The 18,694-nt window shown below is 39.7% G+C and overlaps 2 protein-coding genes across 20 annotated transcripts in view; one reads left to right on the forward strand and one right to left on the reverse strand.

The window, feature by feature from the left end:
* CMSS1 (cms1 ribosomal small subunit homolog) overlaps positions 1-18,694 on the reverse strand; it is a 395,732-nt gene that overhangs the window by 93,560 nt on the left and 283,478 nt on the right. For 5 of the 18 annotated variants that reach the window (XR_014824953.1, XM_084991610.1, XM_021071316.2 and 2 more), the window contains one exon: positions 285-439. The exons of the other annotated variants lie outside the window; for them this stretch is intronic. Coding sequence is in view for 4 of the 5 variants with exons in the window: in XM_084991610.1 (XP_084847736.1) it covers positions 285-339 (55 nt within the window). In the remaining variant the exon portion in view is untranslated. The remainder of the gene's footprint in view (positions 1-284; positions 440-18,694) is intronic. 18 annotated transcript variants of the gene reach the window in all.
* Positions 226-18,694, forward strand: part of FILIP1L (filamin A interacting protein 1 like) — a 295,463-nt gene continuing 276,994 nt past the window's right edge. For both annotated transcript variants that reach the window (NM_001444320.1, NM_001444321.1), the window contains 1 exon segment: positions 226-703. The gene's annotated coding sequence lies outside the window, so the exon portion shown is untranslated.

An 18,694-nucleotide genomic window follows, 5' to 3' on the forward strand; every position in this document is an offset into this window, starting at 1 on the left:
ATCAAGTGCAGTCTAATGTCCATCTGGGCATCTGTTCTTAAGATGCTGGCACTGCTGTTTGTTTGTGGTTCATAGTGTATTTGGGGCAGAGAAAAGGACCCAGGTTGTGCCTGGGAGGTTTCCTCTCTCAGCCAAGATGTGCACATGAATTCGAAATTACCCAAGAGGGTGGTTTCAGAGTTGCCTGCCAAAGAGTGGTGTCTTCTAATCTGGAGAGCAGCTGCTGGGCACAGGCATGCAAACATACAAACGCATACACAAAGACACACTCACGGAGCCTATACCTGCCTCTACTTGTTTGCTCTGAGCAGATGGCTCCCAGCTTTTGGGTCGCCTCATCCTGCAGCTCAGTTCAGTTAGCCCCTTTCTTCCGTGGAGATTGGCAAGCTGTAGGGTGAGGGATTCTGCAAGGTCGTCTGTCTTCAGAGTATGAAGGACGCTGCCCGGAGAGGGAAGAAGGTTATATTTAGTGTTTGGGCCCAGTCAGTGTTGGGCTCCTCACTGCCTCTCCTCTGCAGAACTGTCAATAACTCCTGGTTGCAATTTTTCCGTGGCTTTGAGGTCCACAAAACAAAAACTGAGAAAGTGTCCAAAAAGAAAAGAAGAAAACATTGTTGGTCCCTGGATTCCACTATTGGATTTTGGTGGGGATGAGAAGAGAGGACTACTGAATGTGATCAAGCAAAGGCACCTGCACTGTAAGGTAAGTGTCCCTACTGCTATTGAAAAGAGACTTTGGGGATGTTTCTGTGTTATCCAATATCCAGGAATTGCCAATACTGCTCTCCAGGAGAAGGATCTTCTGGGTATTATGCAAGGGAATACAATAAATCTCAGGTATGATTAAGGGCTTATAAGGGATGATGACTTTTAGGCCAATATGAGTAAGCATTGCTTGCAAAATAGAGGACTATTTTGACAGTAGGCATGTTCTGATAAATTGGTAGATATAGAAGACCAAAATAAAATCTTAAATTGTTACCTTCTTTATTTATTTTTATTTTTATTTTTTATGTCTTTTTAGGGCTGCACCTGCAGCATATGGAGGTTTCCAGGCTAGGGGTCCAATTGGAGCTGCAGCTACTAGCCTATGCCACAGCCACAGCAACGCTGGATCTGAGCCGTGTCTGTGACCTACACCACAGCTCACGGCAATGCCAGATCCTTAACCCATTGAGCAAGGCCTGGGATTGAATCTGCGTCCTCATGGACACTAGTTGGGTTGGTTAACCACTGAGCCATGATGGGAACTCCTGTTATCTTCTTTAGAGTAAGACAAACAGTCAAAACTTTAAAAAATGGTTTGAGTAAAAGACTTGCCTTGTTAGTAGCTTGATTTTGTAAAAAGATGCCAGTGATCTGTACATAATTTTAAAGTCATCAAAAATGTGATAAAAATGGAGAAGCATACTGGATATGCTAGATTGGAGAGGAGGAATTCTCTTTTTATGGTGAGACAGAAGAAACCAGTACCTTAAAATGGCAACTAGATAGTATTTCTTCTTTATTTTTGTTTATATTTCTTTGATGCTAATATTTGATGAATAGGGGCTAGAGAATAGATGCAGATTTTTGAATCAGGGTTTTTGGATGGTCTTAGATACCTATCACCCCAAGGAACATGATATCTATAAAATATCAAATCTCAATGTCATTGGGAAATGATGCCAGATTGCCACCAAATGATACCAGAGAAAGTTCTGCTCACTCACTGTACTTGCTCAATGGGAATATTAGTCAATGTTTAGGGAAAATGCATAGTTTTGAATATAGATCCCCATTCAACAGAGATACGTGTTCAGCTAAAAATCTTGTGATACAGTCAATCATTATTTTTTCTCTTCATAACAATTGATGATCACATACCTCTTCTCAACATCTATGCAAGTCTATGGAAAGACTGCAAGAGATACAATGCATACACTTCTTAGCTACATTCACCATGTTCCATGTGCATACTAGATTTTATAAAAGAGGATAGGTGTAGTGTACTACTGGAGAGAACTTTTCCAAACTATGGCAATGTTCCTCTAGGTGCAACCAAAAATGCTTTTGCTATGATGATACTTTCCAATATATCAATCAATCTCTCAGAAACAAATATTCCAAGTAAATATATCTCTTCATTTATCAGTTGACACTATTATGAAGCTACCATTATAATTAATTAAAAATCAGCATAAACACTTTAAGAGCTGTTTGCTATTGAACATTTCTAAAGGCAGCAATAATATTCTCAGGCTGTATCTACTTCTTTAAAACAAATACATAGGGCTTTTAAGACAGGTCTATTCTTAGAAGAGTTTTGCAGGTAATTTCTCAAAGCAAGGAAGAATTTGGGTTCTTATGATAAGCAATGCAAAAATACTCTGTAGAAATTCTGGGATGAAGAAAAGTATCAATTACAAACAAGAAGTGCAAAATGTTTTTTTGAAGAGTTTAGCTTCTGTTGAAGTTCATATGGAGTTGTCTTTTTGGTTTAAACTGTCATTAAAGTAAATAATTTGTTATCCAAGAATTGGTCTTAGGTAGTGGCACTGTCACTGGAGATGGAGATTTTTTTTTTTTTTTTTTTTTTTTTTTTTTTGCTTTTCTGTCTTTCTAGGGCCACATCCGTGGCTTATGGAGGTTCCGAGACTAGGGGTCCAATTGGAGCTATAGCTGCTGGCCTACACCACAGCCATGGCAACTTGGGATCCAAGCCGCATCTGTGACCTACACTACAACTCATGGCAACGCTGGATTCTTAACCCACTGAGTAAGGCCAGGGATCGAACCCGTGTCTTCATGGATGCTAGTTGGGTTCGTTAACCACTAAGACATGATGGGAACTCCGAGATGGAGATACTTTAATGTGGCTTAAAAATGACGGTGAATTTGATTATTGTTGGAGATAGACGTTGCAAGCGCCAAGTCTGGCAGGTGCACAGATGGGGGAAAAAACAAAAGGGAAGGGCCCTGTATATTTCAGAATAAAATCCATGATATTCTTTGTCCTAAAAGCAAAATTTTCATTATTAATTGGAAATAACATGCCTCGCCTCTTCAATATGCTACGTTAGGAAACATTTAAAGAAAACAATGTTAGTGGCTTTTATTTGACTTAGGACAGAACTGTTAGCCACAAGTATTTAATAACCATTCACACTGAGCACAAAATAATTCTTTTTGTTTCATGATACTTAGGTAGACCACTTTTACAGTTAAAGGGCTTAATTAGTTTGCTCATTTGTTCATTCTATCAGCAAATGTTTGGTATGCCTACTATGTGCTGGGTTATTTGGGATACAGCAGTGAATGTGGCAACATGGTTTCCACATGCTCTGATTATGGAAATCTTCACAGAAGGGCTGATTATTAGTGATTTGAACCTTTACAGTGTTTATGTTGTTTAACATGGTATTTTCTCCTTATTTCCAATTAAAAGAAAAGGACCAGAAAAAAAATCTTTTTCCTACTTAAAAAAGTTCATTTAGTGTCTATAAGATAGGAGACAATTTCAGAGACCAAATGATCAAATAAGCAGATTGGAATATACATTTTAGTGCAAATACTTTAACTTTCTTTAAGAGATGTTGAGATTTCTGTTCTAAACTACTGATATCAGACAAAAAGCTCATATACTGATAGTTTGGTCCTTTAGAATAGGGTCAGTTGAAAGTCCCTAAGGAAGATATTAGAGCAAAATTTGTATTATAGCTTCCTAACTATCTGGGGTGAAAGTTCAAGGTATTTCTGTCTAATCTGTCTAACAAAGATAGTCAATCACTGGAGGCTACAGCTAAGAGTGACAGTACTGTGCTTTTCACCTGGGTTGAGGAGACTGTATAATGGCATTAATCATAACAACAATGTCATTTATATACCTAGTTATATACCTGGCTATATAACTAGATTATCAGCTACTCATTTGATCCTATGATGACCCTACTTGATAGGAAAGGCAGGTATTCCCTGTTCAGCAGATGGAAGAAGTAGGTTTTAGATGTTCAGGGAATCAGCCTAACTAATGTGCTCTCTAATGCAGTTTCATAAAGTAATTTCTCAAATGAAGGACTAGAAAAATTCTGAGTTTTCAACATAAGTAACTCACAGTTCCAACTACTGTTTGAAGATGGAAGCAGCCAACTGGAAACTCTGCTGATAGCAGAGTTTCAGGCCTCCCACACCCCATCCTCTTCCTGCCTCCATTTCCCTTTTACATAGTTGTCCAATTCTTTCCTCTCACTCTCAAAAAAATCAGTTTAGCTATACTAAAAGAGGTGCTACTGCTTTTTTCTTCTTTTTAGGAAGGAAACAGTATAGTATAATAGTATACTCACCTACATGGGAATGCAAATGGAAATTTACATTTCTGGTTAGTGCCACCAGCCTGGCAACATAAAAAGCTGTCAAATCAGATTAGATCAATTGTGCACCCAGCCCAGATACTGCTACTGGTAGAAGCATAAGTGGACCCTTGAGAGGAACAGTTTATCACAGGTAAGAGAAAATATTACAGGAAACATATCTCTATGGGGGAAAATGGTAAGCTGAGATATATATCTGTTAAGATATATAGTTAGCTGAGAGCTTTATAAAGATAGGAGGAGCTGAAAAGAGCAGTCTTGAGTGAGTGAAGAAGGTTTTTCCAGTGGATTTTAAGAGAGTAAACTGAACTGCTGGTAATTGAGATTCTGAAGGCACCAATGTGTAGGGTATCATTCATAGCTAGTACTGTTTGTTACTACTAATGAACGTGACTTTATTTCTTTCTTATATTTTTCCTGGAATTTACTGTGTATCTATTTAAAGTTTATTGTAATTGTTTGGAGGCTACTTTTCTCTCATGGCTTGGAAGGAATGTCCTAGATCTCCCTGATGGATCTGGGTCAGACTCTTTGACTAGGAAAGTAGAATTCAGGGGAGGATAGCAATGTGGATAAAGAGGCTGCTTCTGCGCTTCTTCTAGAAGCTGCTGCTCCAAGCACTGAAACAGAAAGAGACAGAGGCAGCTGCCTCTGAGCTATGTATTAAACTGCCAGGTTATGACTTGGGACACTAACTCCTTGGTTTTCAGCTGCTCTGAACATCTTTACACATAGTTATTTTAAGAACTTTTGCATTTGATCAGGGAGCATGTGGGGTTAAGCCTTGTGTTTTCCATTTCAGTTTTAGATCCTAAGCAGGTGCAGTTAGTAGTTCAGAATTTAAAAAATTATTAATGTATCCCTCCCCAACCAATGCAAAAACAACTTTATATTAGGGGAAAAATTAATTGAGATGGAGACTTGCTTCTCAAATAAAATTAAAAGTAGTTAGAACTTGAATTTTTTAAAAAAAAATCACTAACATTTTCCATTATAATTCTTATTTGACAAGTTCTGGTTAAAAATATGAAAGAATAAATAAAGTCACTTGGCTAGAATTAGGACAATATATAACTACTTGTGCTGATGCCCATTAACCTAACCCTATATTCTACTTATTACATTTGAAATACTTCTGACAGGGACACTTTTGTATATTAGGGACATTCAGGATTATCTGACAATATCAAATAGTGATTTACCACTTGAACTTTGATAATTAGTGAAAGGTATCCTCTAAGACTCACCTCACTCCTTGAAGGGATAGAATTAAAACAAAAGTGAAGGCAATATAAAACAAAAATTCTTTCTTTTCAAAACGTTTCAAGCTACGTACTTGCAAATTCCCCTAAAATTTATACAGGTCATCCTTGGTCTGTTCAAATTCTTTATCTCTAATGGCCCACCACACACCCATGAATCCAAACCAGAGTTGTCCATTCTCTTAGTTTAAAAGATAACATCTGTACTCTTCAGGAGATTCTACAAAGGACGAGTGCTGGAATTTGCTGCTTGGATCCAACTCTGGAAAAATAAAGCAGACAGGGTAACCAACTGTCCAAGTGCACCTGGGATTGAAGGATTTCCCAGGATTCAGGACTTTTGGTGCTAAAATCAGGACTGTCTTGGGAAAATTGGGGCAGTGTGTCACCCTAGATGGAGAATAAACACCTGAAATGATCAAATTATACAGGTTTATTGCTGTAGAGGAGTGAGGTATAGAAACCAGATGCCCTAATTCTCAGTCTGCTACACTGTATATATGGCAGACTCCTTGTTTAGGGAGATGGGGGAAAAGGTTCGTTCACAAGATTCATCTGTTTATGGAGTTCCACACTTCCTAACACAAGAGAAGATCTGAAGGGACAATAACAAATGATGATCATTTGCCATCTTGAAGCTTGGGAAGTTCAAGCTTCCCAATGGATTGGCCCAGCTTCTCACTGAAGACAACCAAAACCAAGACCCAAGAGTATACAGGTATTCCATTGTTACATCTTTTTTTTTTAAGACTTTACAAGGGCAACGTGTATGTGCTCACACAAATTCAAGGGGAAAAAGTGCATTGAGCATACACTTCCACCAAATCCTTGCTTCTCAAAGCTTAGTTGGCAGGTCAAGAGCATTACTTTGGGGTGTGTTAGAAGCCCAGAATCTCAAGCTCCATCCTAGAATCAAAACCTGGATTTGGATAGAAGATCCTATGTAAAAGGCACACTAAACTGTGCTTGCCAACTACCTGCTGCATAGGACATAATTTTGTTATAGTCAATCCATTGTTTTTTTCTCCTTTTTTTTTTTGGTCTTTTTAGGGTCACAACTGAGTCATATGGAGGTTCCCAGGCTAGAGGTTGAATTGGAGCTGCAGCTGCCGGCCTAGGCCACAGCCACAGCAACACAAGATCCAATCGGCACCTGTGGCCTACACCACAGCTTGTGGCAATGCTGGAACCTTAACCCATTGAGTGAGGCCAAGGATCGAACCCTCATGCTCATGGATACTAGTTGGGTTCGTTACCACGGAGCCTCGATGGGAACCCTAGTCAATCCATTGTTGACTGCAATAAAAATGAATCACTAGAATGATGAAAATTTGCTGAGATACTGCAGCAAGGCAAAGTTGCTATAAAAGTTCCTAAATACCTACTTTGAATTTCTGACTTATCCTGCAGCAGATAAGTAACAGTTTACAGGCTGGCACAGGTCCGCAGATCACACTCTAAGCAGCCTTGCACTAAATGACATAAGCAGCTTCACACTGCTGGTCAACACCTAAAGAGACCAATGAACATTCTGTATACATCATTACTTGGTCAAGATGAACTATACATTGCAGAGCTGGTCCCTGTAAAAAGGATCACACTTCAACGTGGAGCCCAAAGAAAAGCCATACTTTGTGGGGCTGATTCTCATAATAGAATGTCTATATGGCCCAAATCTCACTAAATACTGATCAAAGGTATTGATACTGGTGGGAAGTAGTGGTATAAAATCAGGTCTGAGTTATGAAAGTGGAGAAGGGCAAATTTTGTTGGTAGAGACTACATGGAAGTTTTATTTTTTTTCTGTTTCGAAGGTGGTTGGGGGAGAAATAGAAATGCTGGATATGAACTCTTGCAGCACCAGTTTTCAAGTTCCCAGAGGTCTATTTTTAACTTGATTTATTTTGGGGTTGGCTCTACATTAGATGACACGTCCCAATCTTTTCCTCTCCAAACCAGAGTAAAAATGGCTACTGCTATGAATGTGTCTCCCCAAGATTCATACTGAAGTCCTAGCCCCCAAAGGTGACGGTATTAGTAGATGGGCCCTTTGGGAGGTGCTTAAGTCATGAGAGTGAAGCCTTCATGAATGTCCTTATAAAAAAGGTCCTAGAAAACGCCTAGCCCCTTCTACCATGTGAGAATATAAGTCTGTGACCTAGAAGACAGCCCTCACTTAACCATGCTGGCAGCCTGATTTCAGACTTCTAGCCTACAAAAATATAAGCAAAACATATCTGCTGTTTATAAGCTACTCAATCAGTAGCTAAAACCACTTAGTTGTATCTTAGCTGTGGCTAAGATAGTTTTGAAAACTTTAAAGGGTGGGTATGAGAAGAGAAGTTACTAGGGACTCCATTCTAGATTTGGTTGTGGTAAGAGAGAGTCATAAAAAATCATACTTGCAAATGTAGATTGCAGTGTCTATCTCTTCCTTCAATGATACTTGAATTTTGATGCTCTAATCTCATAACTATCACCAACCTCAAAATGTTAAGTAACAATATTTATAGAAGCTTCACCTAATTGCCCAAAACTGGGAATAACAGAAATGCCCTTCAACTCATGAATGGACAATCATATGTTATACATTGTATAGTAATCCATATAAAGAATTAGTAATTGGTATTATTGATATGTACAACAATGAAGATGAACTTCAAATGCATAATTATGCTAAGTTAAAAAACCTATACTCAAAAAAAGCTAAATACTGAATAGGTCAATTTATGTGACATTGTGAAAATGAAAAACTAAAGGGACACAAAACAGGTCAATGGTTGCCAGCAGTTGGGACTAAGGGGAGGGGTCAGCTACGGAGGGGTCAGCTACAAAGTGGTGAGAGGAAACTTTGGGATTGCTTTTTATTTTTATTGCAATGGTGGTTACATGATTGTCCAGCATACTCTGCGCTGATGTACTGGAGTTCTTGTATAGATTTTCAGTGGAAAAAAAAAAGAAATTTTAAGGTACTCAAATAGACAAAGGAAAAAGAATCTTTAAAAAATAACTGATGTGGTCCACTCCCCTCATTTTAAAGATGAAGAACTTAGGCCCAAGGAAGTTTTCCCAAGGTCTTAGAACTAGTCAGTGGCAGAGAAATATACCTTTTTTTCTGAGATATTCTAATTCTGTGTGATCTTCAAAAAGTTACTTAACCTCTCAAAGCTTTAAGTTTCCTCAATCATAAAATGGAGATAATAAGTGTACTTGTGTTTTGGGGAGCAATAAATGAGAAATATAAAGTGTTAAGTACAGTTAGTGGCAAATAATAAGTGCTCAATAATTAGCTATTATTATCATTATTAATAATTAGAAAAAATCCTAGCATGGTGTTAAAGATTGGTCTAACAAAATTTAGTCTTGAAAATGTCATATGCTAGGTCTTTCTGAGAAGCTGATAAATGTTACAAGACCCAGAATATATATAGACAAAAACCTTTGCATCTTTTGGAGAGAATTAAGAAGTCTTGGGCTTAAACTATCATCTAGAAACCAAGGAAACTGGCATTTGAGTGATATGTTTTCTTTGGAATCCTAAGAACCACCACTTTAGACACTACATGCCCACAGAATAGGTATGAATTTAAAACGCCAAATTTTGTGGGTTTGGCATTAAAAAATACCAGAAAGTTGATTATTAAAAGTAAACCACAAATTTCCTTGATCTATGTTGAAGAAGTAGAAATATCCTTTTTCCTTCCTTGAGATTCTCTACCCATAAGCAAGTCACTACTTTTTTGCAATCCTTTTGCTCTCTCCTCCCATAAAATTTAGATTATGTAATGGAAGTTCCACACTCAAAATGTGATAATTTATGGGCCCACAGCCCAGAGGATTCAGAGGAGACAATGAAATTCCTAAATGTGTGCAAATTATTCCAGAATGGGAAATGACTCTTCCTGTGTAGCAGAAATTATTTATGTAACACTACCTTGGGAGAATGTTAATGGTAGAGCATTAAATTACACCGTTTAAAACAAGGCACTTCTACAGGGTTTTATATCTTCTTTCCTAATTTGGAAAGACAGCATTTGTACACACAAAAGAGCAAGTTTTACTATTTTACTGTTAAGTGGTTAGGTCAGGTTTCAGAAAGACTGTCTGACGCATTAAATACCTGCCAATTGTGTGGAAGGAAAGCTCCAGTTAAACCATGACAGAGTGGTGGATCCATCACTCTTAAAGTAAGCAAAGTAACCAGCAAATTCCAATACCAAAAAAGTGCCAAAAGAGGTCATAATGCCTACTGAAGGGAGAAAAACTTTACCTCAAATTCACATGCTCTTAGTAATTTTCCCAGATGGTATCATAAAACTGCAATCATGACCTAAGTAATCTAAGTTATTTCAGCATGTAATTCTATTATTATGTTCCCATCCACATCTGGATAGTTCATTTGTAAAAGGCAATTTCAGTTGAAAAAAGAACTCAAAAAGTTCAACTAGGTCTAGTGGAACTAATCTGTATATAAACAAGGATCTTTTTTTTTTTTTTTTTAAAGTATGGAAGAACATAAAGATTTCACCTGTACTTACAGCATTAAAACAGTAGTTCAGTTTGAACTGGTAGCCACAAATTTACTTCTCTTGGCTCTGTCACAAAATCCATAAGAATTTAATGCCTTCAGGGTTAGATTAGATACATGTTAGTGGCAAAATGCCAGTTACCATTTTAGTGGGGCTTTTGCCTTTCAACCCTTTGCCCTAGTGACCAGACGACATTTTTCTTAGAGTTTCCTGTAGCATATTTCTGCTATTTTATTTATGTATTTATTTTTAAAAGATTTTTTTTTTTTTTTTGGCTGCCCCATGGTATGGAGTTTCCAGGTGAGGGATCAGATCCAGTTGCACGCTACACCACAGCTGGGGCAAAGCAGGATCCTAAACCTATTGTTCTGGGCCCAGTATCGAACCGGTGTCCCATCGCTCCAGAGATGCCACTGATCCTGTTGCACCAGGGCCGAACTTCAACTTTTACTATTTAAAAATTTCCAAAAAGGAGTTCCTGTTATGGCTCAGTGGTAATGAACCCAACTAGTATACATGAAGACTGGGGTTCAGTCCCTGGCTTTACTCAGTGGGTTAAGGATCTGGCTTTGCTGTTAGCTGTGATGTAGGTTGAAGACATGGCTCGGATCTGGCGTTGCTGTGGCTGTGGTGTAGGCCAGCACCTGTAGCTCCAATTCGACCCCTAGCCTGGGAGCTTCCATATGCCATGGGTGTGACCCTAAGAAAAAAAGAAACAAAAAAAAAAAAAAAAAGAAAATCCAAACATGTGAAAACATACGCCAGGGATCAGAGTATCAGCCTGGGATTAATGGACCAGCCAGTCAGAAACTACTTGAGTGAATCAGATGGGGTTCTACTCATCTCTAAAGGATTCCAAAGGAAGCTCACATTCCCAGCAGGAAGGTGAGCAACACACTTTTAGCACAGGTAAGGGTACAAGCTTCTGGATCTAAAACTCTCACAAGGACACACAATTACATAAGATAATGCCCATAGAGGAAGGCAGATCTTTTTTTTTTTTTTTTTTTTTTTTCCCAACTAAGTGATCATTCTTCAGCTCTCAACTGTTCTTTGGGTAAAAAGCCAAAGTAGGGCATCTTGGTACAATTCTCCACTGGGTGGCTGTTTATCTTCTGCCACTGTTTCCTACTATCTCCATCAGAGTCCTTGCCCCAGAGGTCATACGGTATCTTGCTTAATCCTGAAATTAATAAATCTGTGCAGATGGGAGGATTGTTGGAATAGATCCAGATTAGGAGACATGCAGAATGGGTGCAGCCTGGACTGGCCTGGAGGAGGAATGAGATTCCACAAAGTCTGACATCATTTGCAAGTGAACATGTCTGGTGGTATTTTGCAGTCTGGAAGCATGCATTTCTGCTTGTAAGTATCCTAACTGCACCAACTTGTTTCTGTGTCCTTATGATGAATCAACCTCTTCTGACCTACTGAAGTGGTGTTTAGGTTTTATTGTTCCATTAACCCCAGCCTACTACTGACAGTAATTTCATATTTTCTATATAATTTATGCCTAGCACACATAGATATTTTATTTATCTGAGACCCAAAGAAGTATATTTTGACTGCCTTGGTTTCTAGGCTCTCAAGCACAATTCTGTCCACACCAATAAATGAGCCTGATGGCGAGAAGCTACCTGAAAACAAATGACTTCCAAGATGAATTTTAAGTAAGAAAGAATGAAAAGAGGAAGCATTGATAAACATTGGGAGTTCCTGCCGTGGCTCAGTGGTTAACAAATCCGACTAGGAACCATGAGGTTGCGGGTTCGGTCCCTGCCCTTGCTCATTGGGTTAACAATCCAGCATTGCCCTGAGCTGTGGTGTAGGTCGCAGACTCGGCTCGGATCCTGTGTTGCTGTGGCTCTGGCGTAAGCCAGGGGCTACAGCTCCGATTAGACCCCTAGCCTGGGAACCTCCATATGCCAAGGGAGAGGCCCTAGAAAAGGCAAAAAGACAAAACAAACAAACAAAAAAACCCAAAAAACAAACAAACAAAAACATTGATAAAAAGGGCTTTGTTTGGTGAAAGAAGAAATTACAAGACGTTTTCAAAAGCCAAAGTAAATCCCAGGAGGTTGAAAACCTGAGTCTGAGGTATGTTATGCGGAGAAGGGGGAGTGAGAACAGTAGTTAAGTACAGGCTTCTGCAAAGGTAACTAATCTTCTGAAACATCTCTTGGGATTGCATCATCTTGACCTAGCAGTTGTTTTTCATTCCTACTTTCCAAACTACCTTTGTATAAGGATTAAAGACCTTCTCCCAGGCCATTAACTCGGACTGTCATTAATCTCCAGGAAATACCTTGTCAGTACTGCTTAAAGGGTACAGGAGAAATGCTGCATTTTAGATGAAAAACAGTTAATCACACAGCTATTTAACTACCCTTTTCAACAATTACTGATTCTTTCTGGAACACTTTTTTGCCCCAGAATTTGTTAACATTTTAATCATAGTCTTACTTGTAAACTGTGAAGTTGTTAAATAGGAAATGCAATTGATCCAAGAGAAATGCCTTCCTGAAGGGTAAACTGAGATTTCAAAAACACATGTAAACACACGTGTTTCATGTACTTAGAAACTGTTGCTGACCCCAAATTTTTATTGGTCAGCTCCAATTATGGTCTATTTCAATTTTAATCTTTGGTAGGAGGATATATTATCTACAAAATCAGCTTTGTAAAAAGTCTAGAAAAATTGATATAGGATAAATACTTCTAGAGGGATGTTCATGAGACTTAATACTTCTTGTGGATGCTCTTTCCAAGAAAAGGCAATAGCTACAGAACAATATATACAGCCAAATATAGCAGAAAAACAGCTTACAAATGAGGTTTCCTGTACACATGAATTGCCTCATGAGGAAAAAGTTAGATAAAGGCAGATTTTTAATACAAAGATTAGAATGAAAGTGCAGGTGACGTTTTGGCTATTAGAGAGGGAAGTGATGATAGAGGCAGTAAACATGGAAGGGAAGAAACAAGGATATCAACGGCTGGGCAGTGAACTAGCTATCCTAAAAATGGTGGCTCAATCTCTGGGGTAAGGGAAAAAAACAACAGAATTGACTGGCTTCATCCTCACTTTTCCTGAATTTCTCTTCCACTTGAGGAAAATTAAAAAGCTGAGGGCAGCTTGTTTGGTGTAAATCACCAAAGTAACAGGGCCAAACTCACTGCCTCTCGCATAAAATGGGAAGAGGTCCTCAACATTAATTGTTTGGATTCCTGGCTTTTGCCAAAGAAGGCCTTGGTCAGCCAGCTCTGCACTGGATTCTTCTCTGCCTTGGTCACTGTCCTCTGGGTCTTGAGAAGACAGGCCTGTGCTTCAAGTCATTTTTCTTTGTAAACAAAGTTGTGAACCACTAACAGTTTTGTTTAAAAGTTTTATAAAATGGTAACCACATTGCTACATCTCTCTGGAATACCCCAAAATGTGGTTAAATTTCTTGTTAAAAAAAAAAAAGTTGGGAGTTCCCGTCATGGCGCAGTGGTTGACAAATCCGACTGGGAACCATGAGGTTGTGGGTTCGATCCCTGGCCTTGCTCAGTGGGTTAGGGATCCGGCATTGCCATGAGCTGTGGTGTAGGTCACAGATGTGGCCCGCATTGCTGTGGCTCTGGCGTAGGCCGGTGGCTACAGCTTCGATTCGACCCCTAGCCTGGGAACCTCCATATGCCACGGGAGCGGCCCTAGAAAAGGCAAAAAAAAAAAAAAAAAAGTTCAGATTTCCTGAATAAATACATAAAAACAGTCAATGTAGTTAACAGGCTTTGTGTGACCACAGCCATATCATCTTGATCTTCTGTTTCTTGCTTTGGGCCGAGGTCAGGGTGGGCCATTCAGTGAAGGAGGCTCCAACCAGTCCAGAAGCTCAGAAGCCGCCTGAGCAAGTTTCTATGCAGTCCCCACCCTATAATTTGACATGACTGGTGGTAGGGGTGGGTAGAAAGGCTACCTTCACTAAAGCCTGGCTTTTCCTACCCAAACACAGCAGTTATCTTCATTTTATGGAAGTGAGAAGCCAGATTTTTACAGACAATGACAGGGGGCCCCGGTTTTGTGACCTGGCCTGTAGGCCTATAAGCAAATAAGGGGTACAAATGGACACACTCCTACTGACTGCAAACCTTTGCTCATGGTTTTTATTAACAGGAGTTGATCTTTACATAAAGATCATTGATAATGCCTCGAAAACACAGGAAACAAAGATTCTTTTATTTAGGGTAGAAGAGACAGATCCATCTTAATGCAACAATTTGTTATTAGAACAAACATGCTTATTGCAAAGCTAGTCAGACTAAACCTAAACGTTTTCCTGTTTAAATTTCCCAGGCGACATTTTGTAATTGCCACTGTTAGTGACCAGGAACTCCTAATACAGTCCATGCATCTCCCCATACCAACTTTGGTCCTTCACTGACCACACCTCCTTTTTGCTGACATTCACACTAATTGCTGTTACCAGCCCAATCAGTGCTTCCAACTTTCCAAGAAAGGCAAAATTCAAGACTTGAGGAAAAAACCTCTAAAGATTCCAGATCTTATGCAGAAGAACTCATGCTTAGAGCAGATTCTGCAAAAATTACAATGGTTATCCTGTCACTAGTTTGATTCCCTACCATTATCTGTGTAGCAGTCCCCAAAGGAGCAACAGCAGCCTTCAGAAAGGAGCTGCTCTGCTCAGGACTTAGTGTTCCACATCTGTCTTTCTGGTTGGCTCCCACTGTTCCCTCTGCTCTTGCCATTCTGAGCTTTTGCCATCCGTGGTTTAAGTGGACCCTTCTTAAAGGGCCACATATTCTGCTTACATGGTGAGACTTCTAATCACCAGTTGCTTTTTGAAGATTCCCAGCCTAGGATCACAGAGTAAACAGGAGTATACAAAAGTCAGGAAACGTATTTCACAAAATACAGATCTATGCACCCTGGTCAGTTGGTTGGCTCCGTTTTTACAGCACTTAGAATCCCAAGCCTCAACCACACACATTTTCCTCCTCCACTGGCACCTGTACCAGTTTCCTTTAAACTATCCTTGCCAATCTGCTCTGTCCTGACAGAGCTTAGACATAGATGCAAAGCCTCTTTTTGATGAGAGGGTTTAGAAACACTGCCTGAACAGAAAATTTCTCTCCTACATATCAAAGCATTATAGAATGTTTTTAATATAATTTAGTCCCTGATCTCAGAAAAAGGAGAAAGCTGGCTTTGCAAGGTGTCATCTTTGGTGGCCAAGTTAAAGAGTTAACAAATTCAGAGGAATCAGTGTCTTGGGTTCATTCCTTCATTCAAACACTGAGTAGCTACTAAATGCAAAGCACTATTGGGAGATACAGAATGAAAAGGGCACTATCTTTGCCTTTGAAGAATTACCAATTTGGCAGAAGTAGGAAAACACCTAAAAACTATAAAGCAGCATAGAATATGAAAAATGTCACAAAAGAGGTACAAATAAAGTACTGGCAAGAAGAAACAGAAAAAGAGAACCCTCCACCTGTGAAGAAGCAGAAATCATATTTACAAGGATCCAATTTCTTTGCAAGCATCTTATGCAAAGCATCCTGTTCTCTTTCCTTATTATCCTTTTTCTCAGGACATTCATTTATCCTCTCACTGCCCCAACCCCTCCTGTGATCAGCTGGATCAGAGGGCAAATGTGTTACTTTGAAGGATATATTTATTTTTATCACAATCGTGATAATTGTGGAAGGAAGCACTAAACTGAAAACAAGTTTGGGAGAGTGAGAGTCATAACTTGCCTTCAATTACTGACTCATCCTCTGTCTCCTTTCTTTGCTTCTTTTAATCTGATCTACCTCACCTGAGATCCTCTTACCCAGCAACAGAGCTGGACTGCTACTTCTCTCAAGTATCAAAGTTTGCTTCCAGAAAAGTCTCTGGTCCTCGCCTGTGCCCACAGTCAACACACTACCTCCCTTGGGGGGGCCACGGGGAATTGCCATTTCAGCTGTAGTATTAACTGTCCTCTAGTAAAGGAAAGTAGGACATGAGCTGTCCCTGGATGGTGAGGAAAGAAAAAAATATTTCCTTCTCAGACTGTTATAAAGCTATCTTGGACAGTAACTTGTAACTGCCACCTGGAAGAGGCTGATATACGTGTTTGCTTTTCACCAGTCTAATGAAAATTCCAGTTTGCACCATGCAGCTCCAGAGGTACAAAGTGGCCAAGGCATCCCAATATCTGATTGGCTTCTACCTTTCATATAAGTGAGAGGTCATTCCCCACTTCCTTCTCTGCTTTCCATTATCTGGGCTAAAGACTGACCACTGAAAATCAGGAAGCTAAGCCTCTCCACCCCACCCTACTAGGAATGGGTTAGGAAACGCAGACAGGAAAGACTGTCTTCACTAATTGCCTGGGAGAATTTTCTTCAAAAGACATCAGAACACCTTCACAATGGCGCTCCATTGGGATCTGCGGCAAGTAATTGCTAGCTTCACCAGTCTCAACTCTACAAGAGGTCTCAGTGACTCTAGTCCTCACAGCTCTGACATTTTCAGCCACCAGAAAAAATGCAGGCATCTCTGGTCAACAGTTCTCTCATCTATTGTATTTTCATTCCCATAGAACTCTGCTTCCTCCCTTGGATTCTTCCCTTCCTAATTTCCCTTTAAATCCATCCCATGGTGCTCTCTGAAACTTTTGAAGAAATGTGGAACACTGAAAAAGCACAACTTTGCAGTCAGGCAGACCCAGGTTCAAAGAATCTAATGTGAGAGTTCCTGCTGTGGCACAAGAGGATGAGCAGTGGCTCTGCAGCATCAGGATGCAGGTTCGATCCCTGGCCCAGAACAGTGTGTTAAAAGATCTGGGGTGCTGCAACTGTGGCTTGGAAGAATCTAATGTGAACTTGTGTGATCCTAAATGATGCACGTGGCCTCTATGTACCTTATGCCTGTATTTGTAAAATCCAGATGATAATTAGTTTGTAGCATCCTATGAGGACTGAATTGTACAAAACAGCCAAGTACAGTACCTGACACATCCTAGGTGCTCAACAAATGACAGCTACTGCTATTACTAGAAGCCCCACATGCTCACTCTTCTGACTTACTCCTCTTCCCTCCTCCTGTTCTACCTGTTGCCCAGCCCTTCCCTCAGGACTTACACTCTTTCAGTCCCTTAAGAGATGACTGCTCATACTCCCAGATCCAAGGCCTAAGCCTGGGGCAGTACCATTCTCCAGGCTCAACACTGCTGCTTCCAGGCCATTTTTTGCCATTTTCATATTACCTGCCAGCTACATCTCTCGAGGTTCATGTCACTGCCCACGGCACACTTGTCCAATTCCCAATTCTTCTACCTACTGACTTCTCCTCCTATTCCATCTATTTAATAAGGACTTTTGCAAATGGGTCAACCTTTTTCCCCCTCTTAACCCTCTCTCCATTGTGGGTAGCTTGAACTTGAACATAGATGACCTTTACCACAATTTGTCTTAAGAGCCTCTCAAATCCAAAAATAGTTTGTACACTTCACCTCAGCAATCCAGTTCCACAGCTACACCTGGAATGTTCTACCTCTGTACACCTATGATGCTTTACTGTACTTAAGTGGTACTCATGTCCGTCCCTCCTCCTCACCACTGGAGATCACATCTTATTTGATTTTTTCATCCTTATCCCCAAGACAGTGTCTGGTACACACTGGGTATTTAATAAATTTTTATGAAATGAATAATATGGTACATTTGCATAGTTTTTTAGAGCTTACAATATGCCTCTCTATCCAGTCTTATTTGAATATCACTTTAGGAAGGCAGAAATATTATTTCAATTCCTCTGTATAAATATGGAAATAAGGCTCAGAAAAATTAATGACTTACTCGGGGTTACATGGTTAGACCAAAACAAACACCTATACATTGTATCACCCAGCTGGGGCTCTTCCTACCATCTCAGCAATAGGAACAGTCCTCTTCTTCCCTGACTTTCTTGTCCTTGAGTTCTTCTTTCTTGTGAAAACTTATGAGAAAATTCAGAAAAATGATAGTTTACTCATCTTATGTTCATATGAATAATTCTGAGAGGAATATGCATTTCTGTGCTCCCAAGGTTCTCCATTAGACTGCACATTAAACAAACTCTCAGGATCTTCTTAAAAGAATTATGTAATGTTACATTTCACTACCCCCAGTGTGAACAATAACATGATAAATGTTCAGTCTATTACCAACATTAAGTAGATTTCAAAGCTGGAAAATGCAGAAACCCAATCTTGTGTTTTCTGATTAATTTAATCTGGATTTAAGCATCCTGATAAAGCCCACAAAATGACAGTTCAAAACTCTTCTGGGTTACCAATGAAAAATTATCACTGGCAGGAATTTGAAAATTCTTTTTTAATATGTATATAAAGAAGACTTCTGCAATTGGCAAAGCAAAAACAGCTTCCTGAACCCCTCCCTGTGTGTGCGGCCGGGGCACCCCCACCCCTGGGCGCCCCCCACCCCCCCGCACATCCCATACACAGCTGAATCCAATAAGTTCTTAACTGGAATCTGATTTACAATCCCAAACTGTGAAGTATCT

The sequence above is a fragment of the Sus scrofa genome, chromosome 13 (genome assembly GCF_054392235.1).
Source record: "Sus scrofa isolate SSC_HxYL_T2T_F1_AM1 chromosome 13, Sscrofa_HxYL_maternal_Yorkshire_Landrace_v2.0, whole genome shotgun sequence".
NCBI lineage: Eukaryota > Metazoa > Chordata > Mammalia > Artiodactyla > Suidae > Sus > Sus scrofa.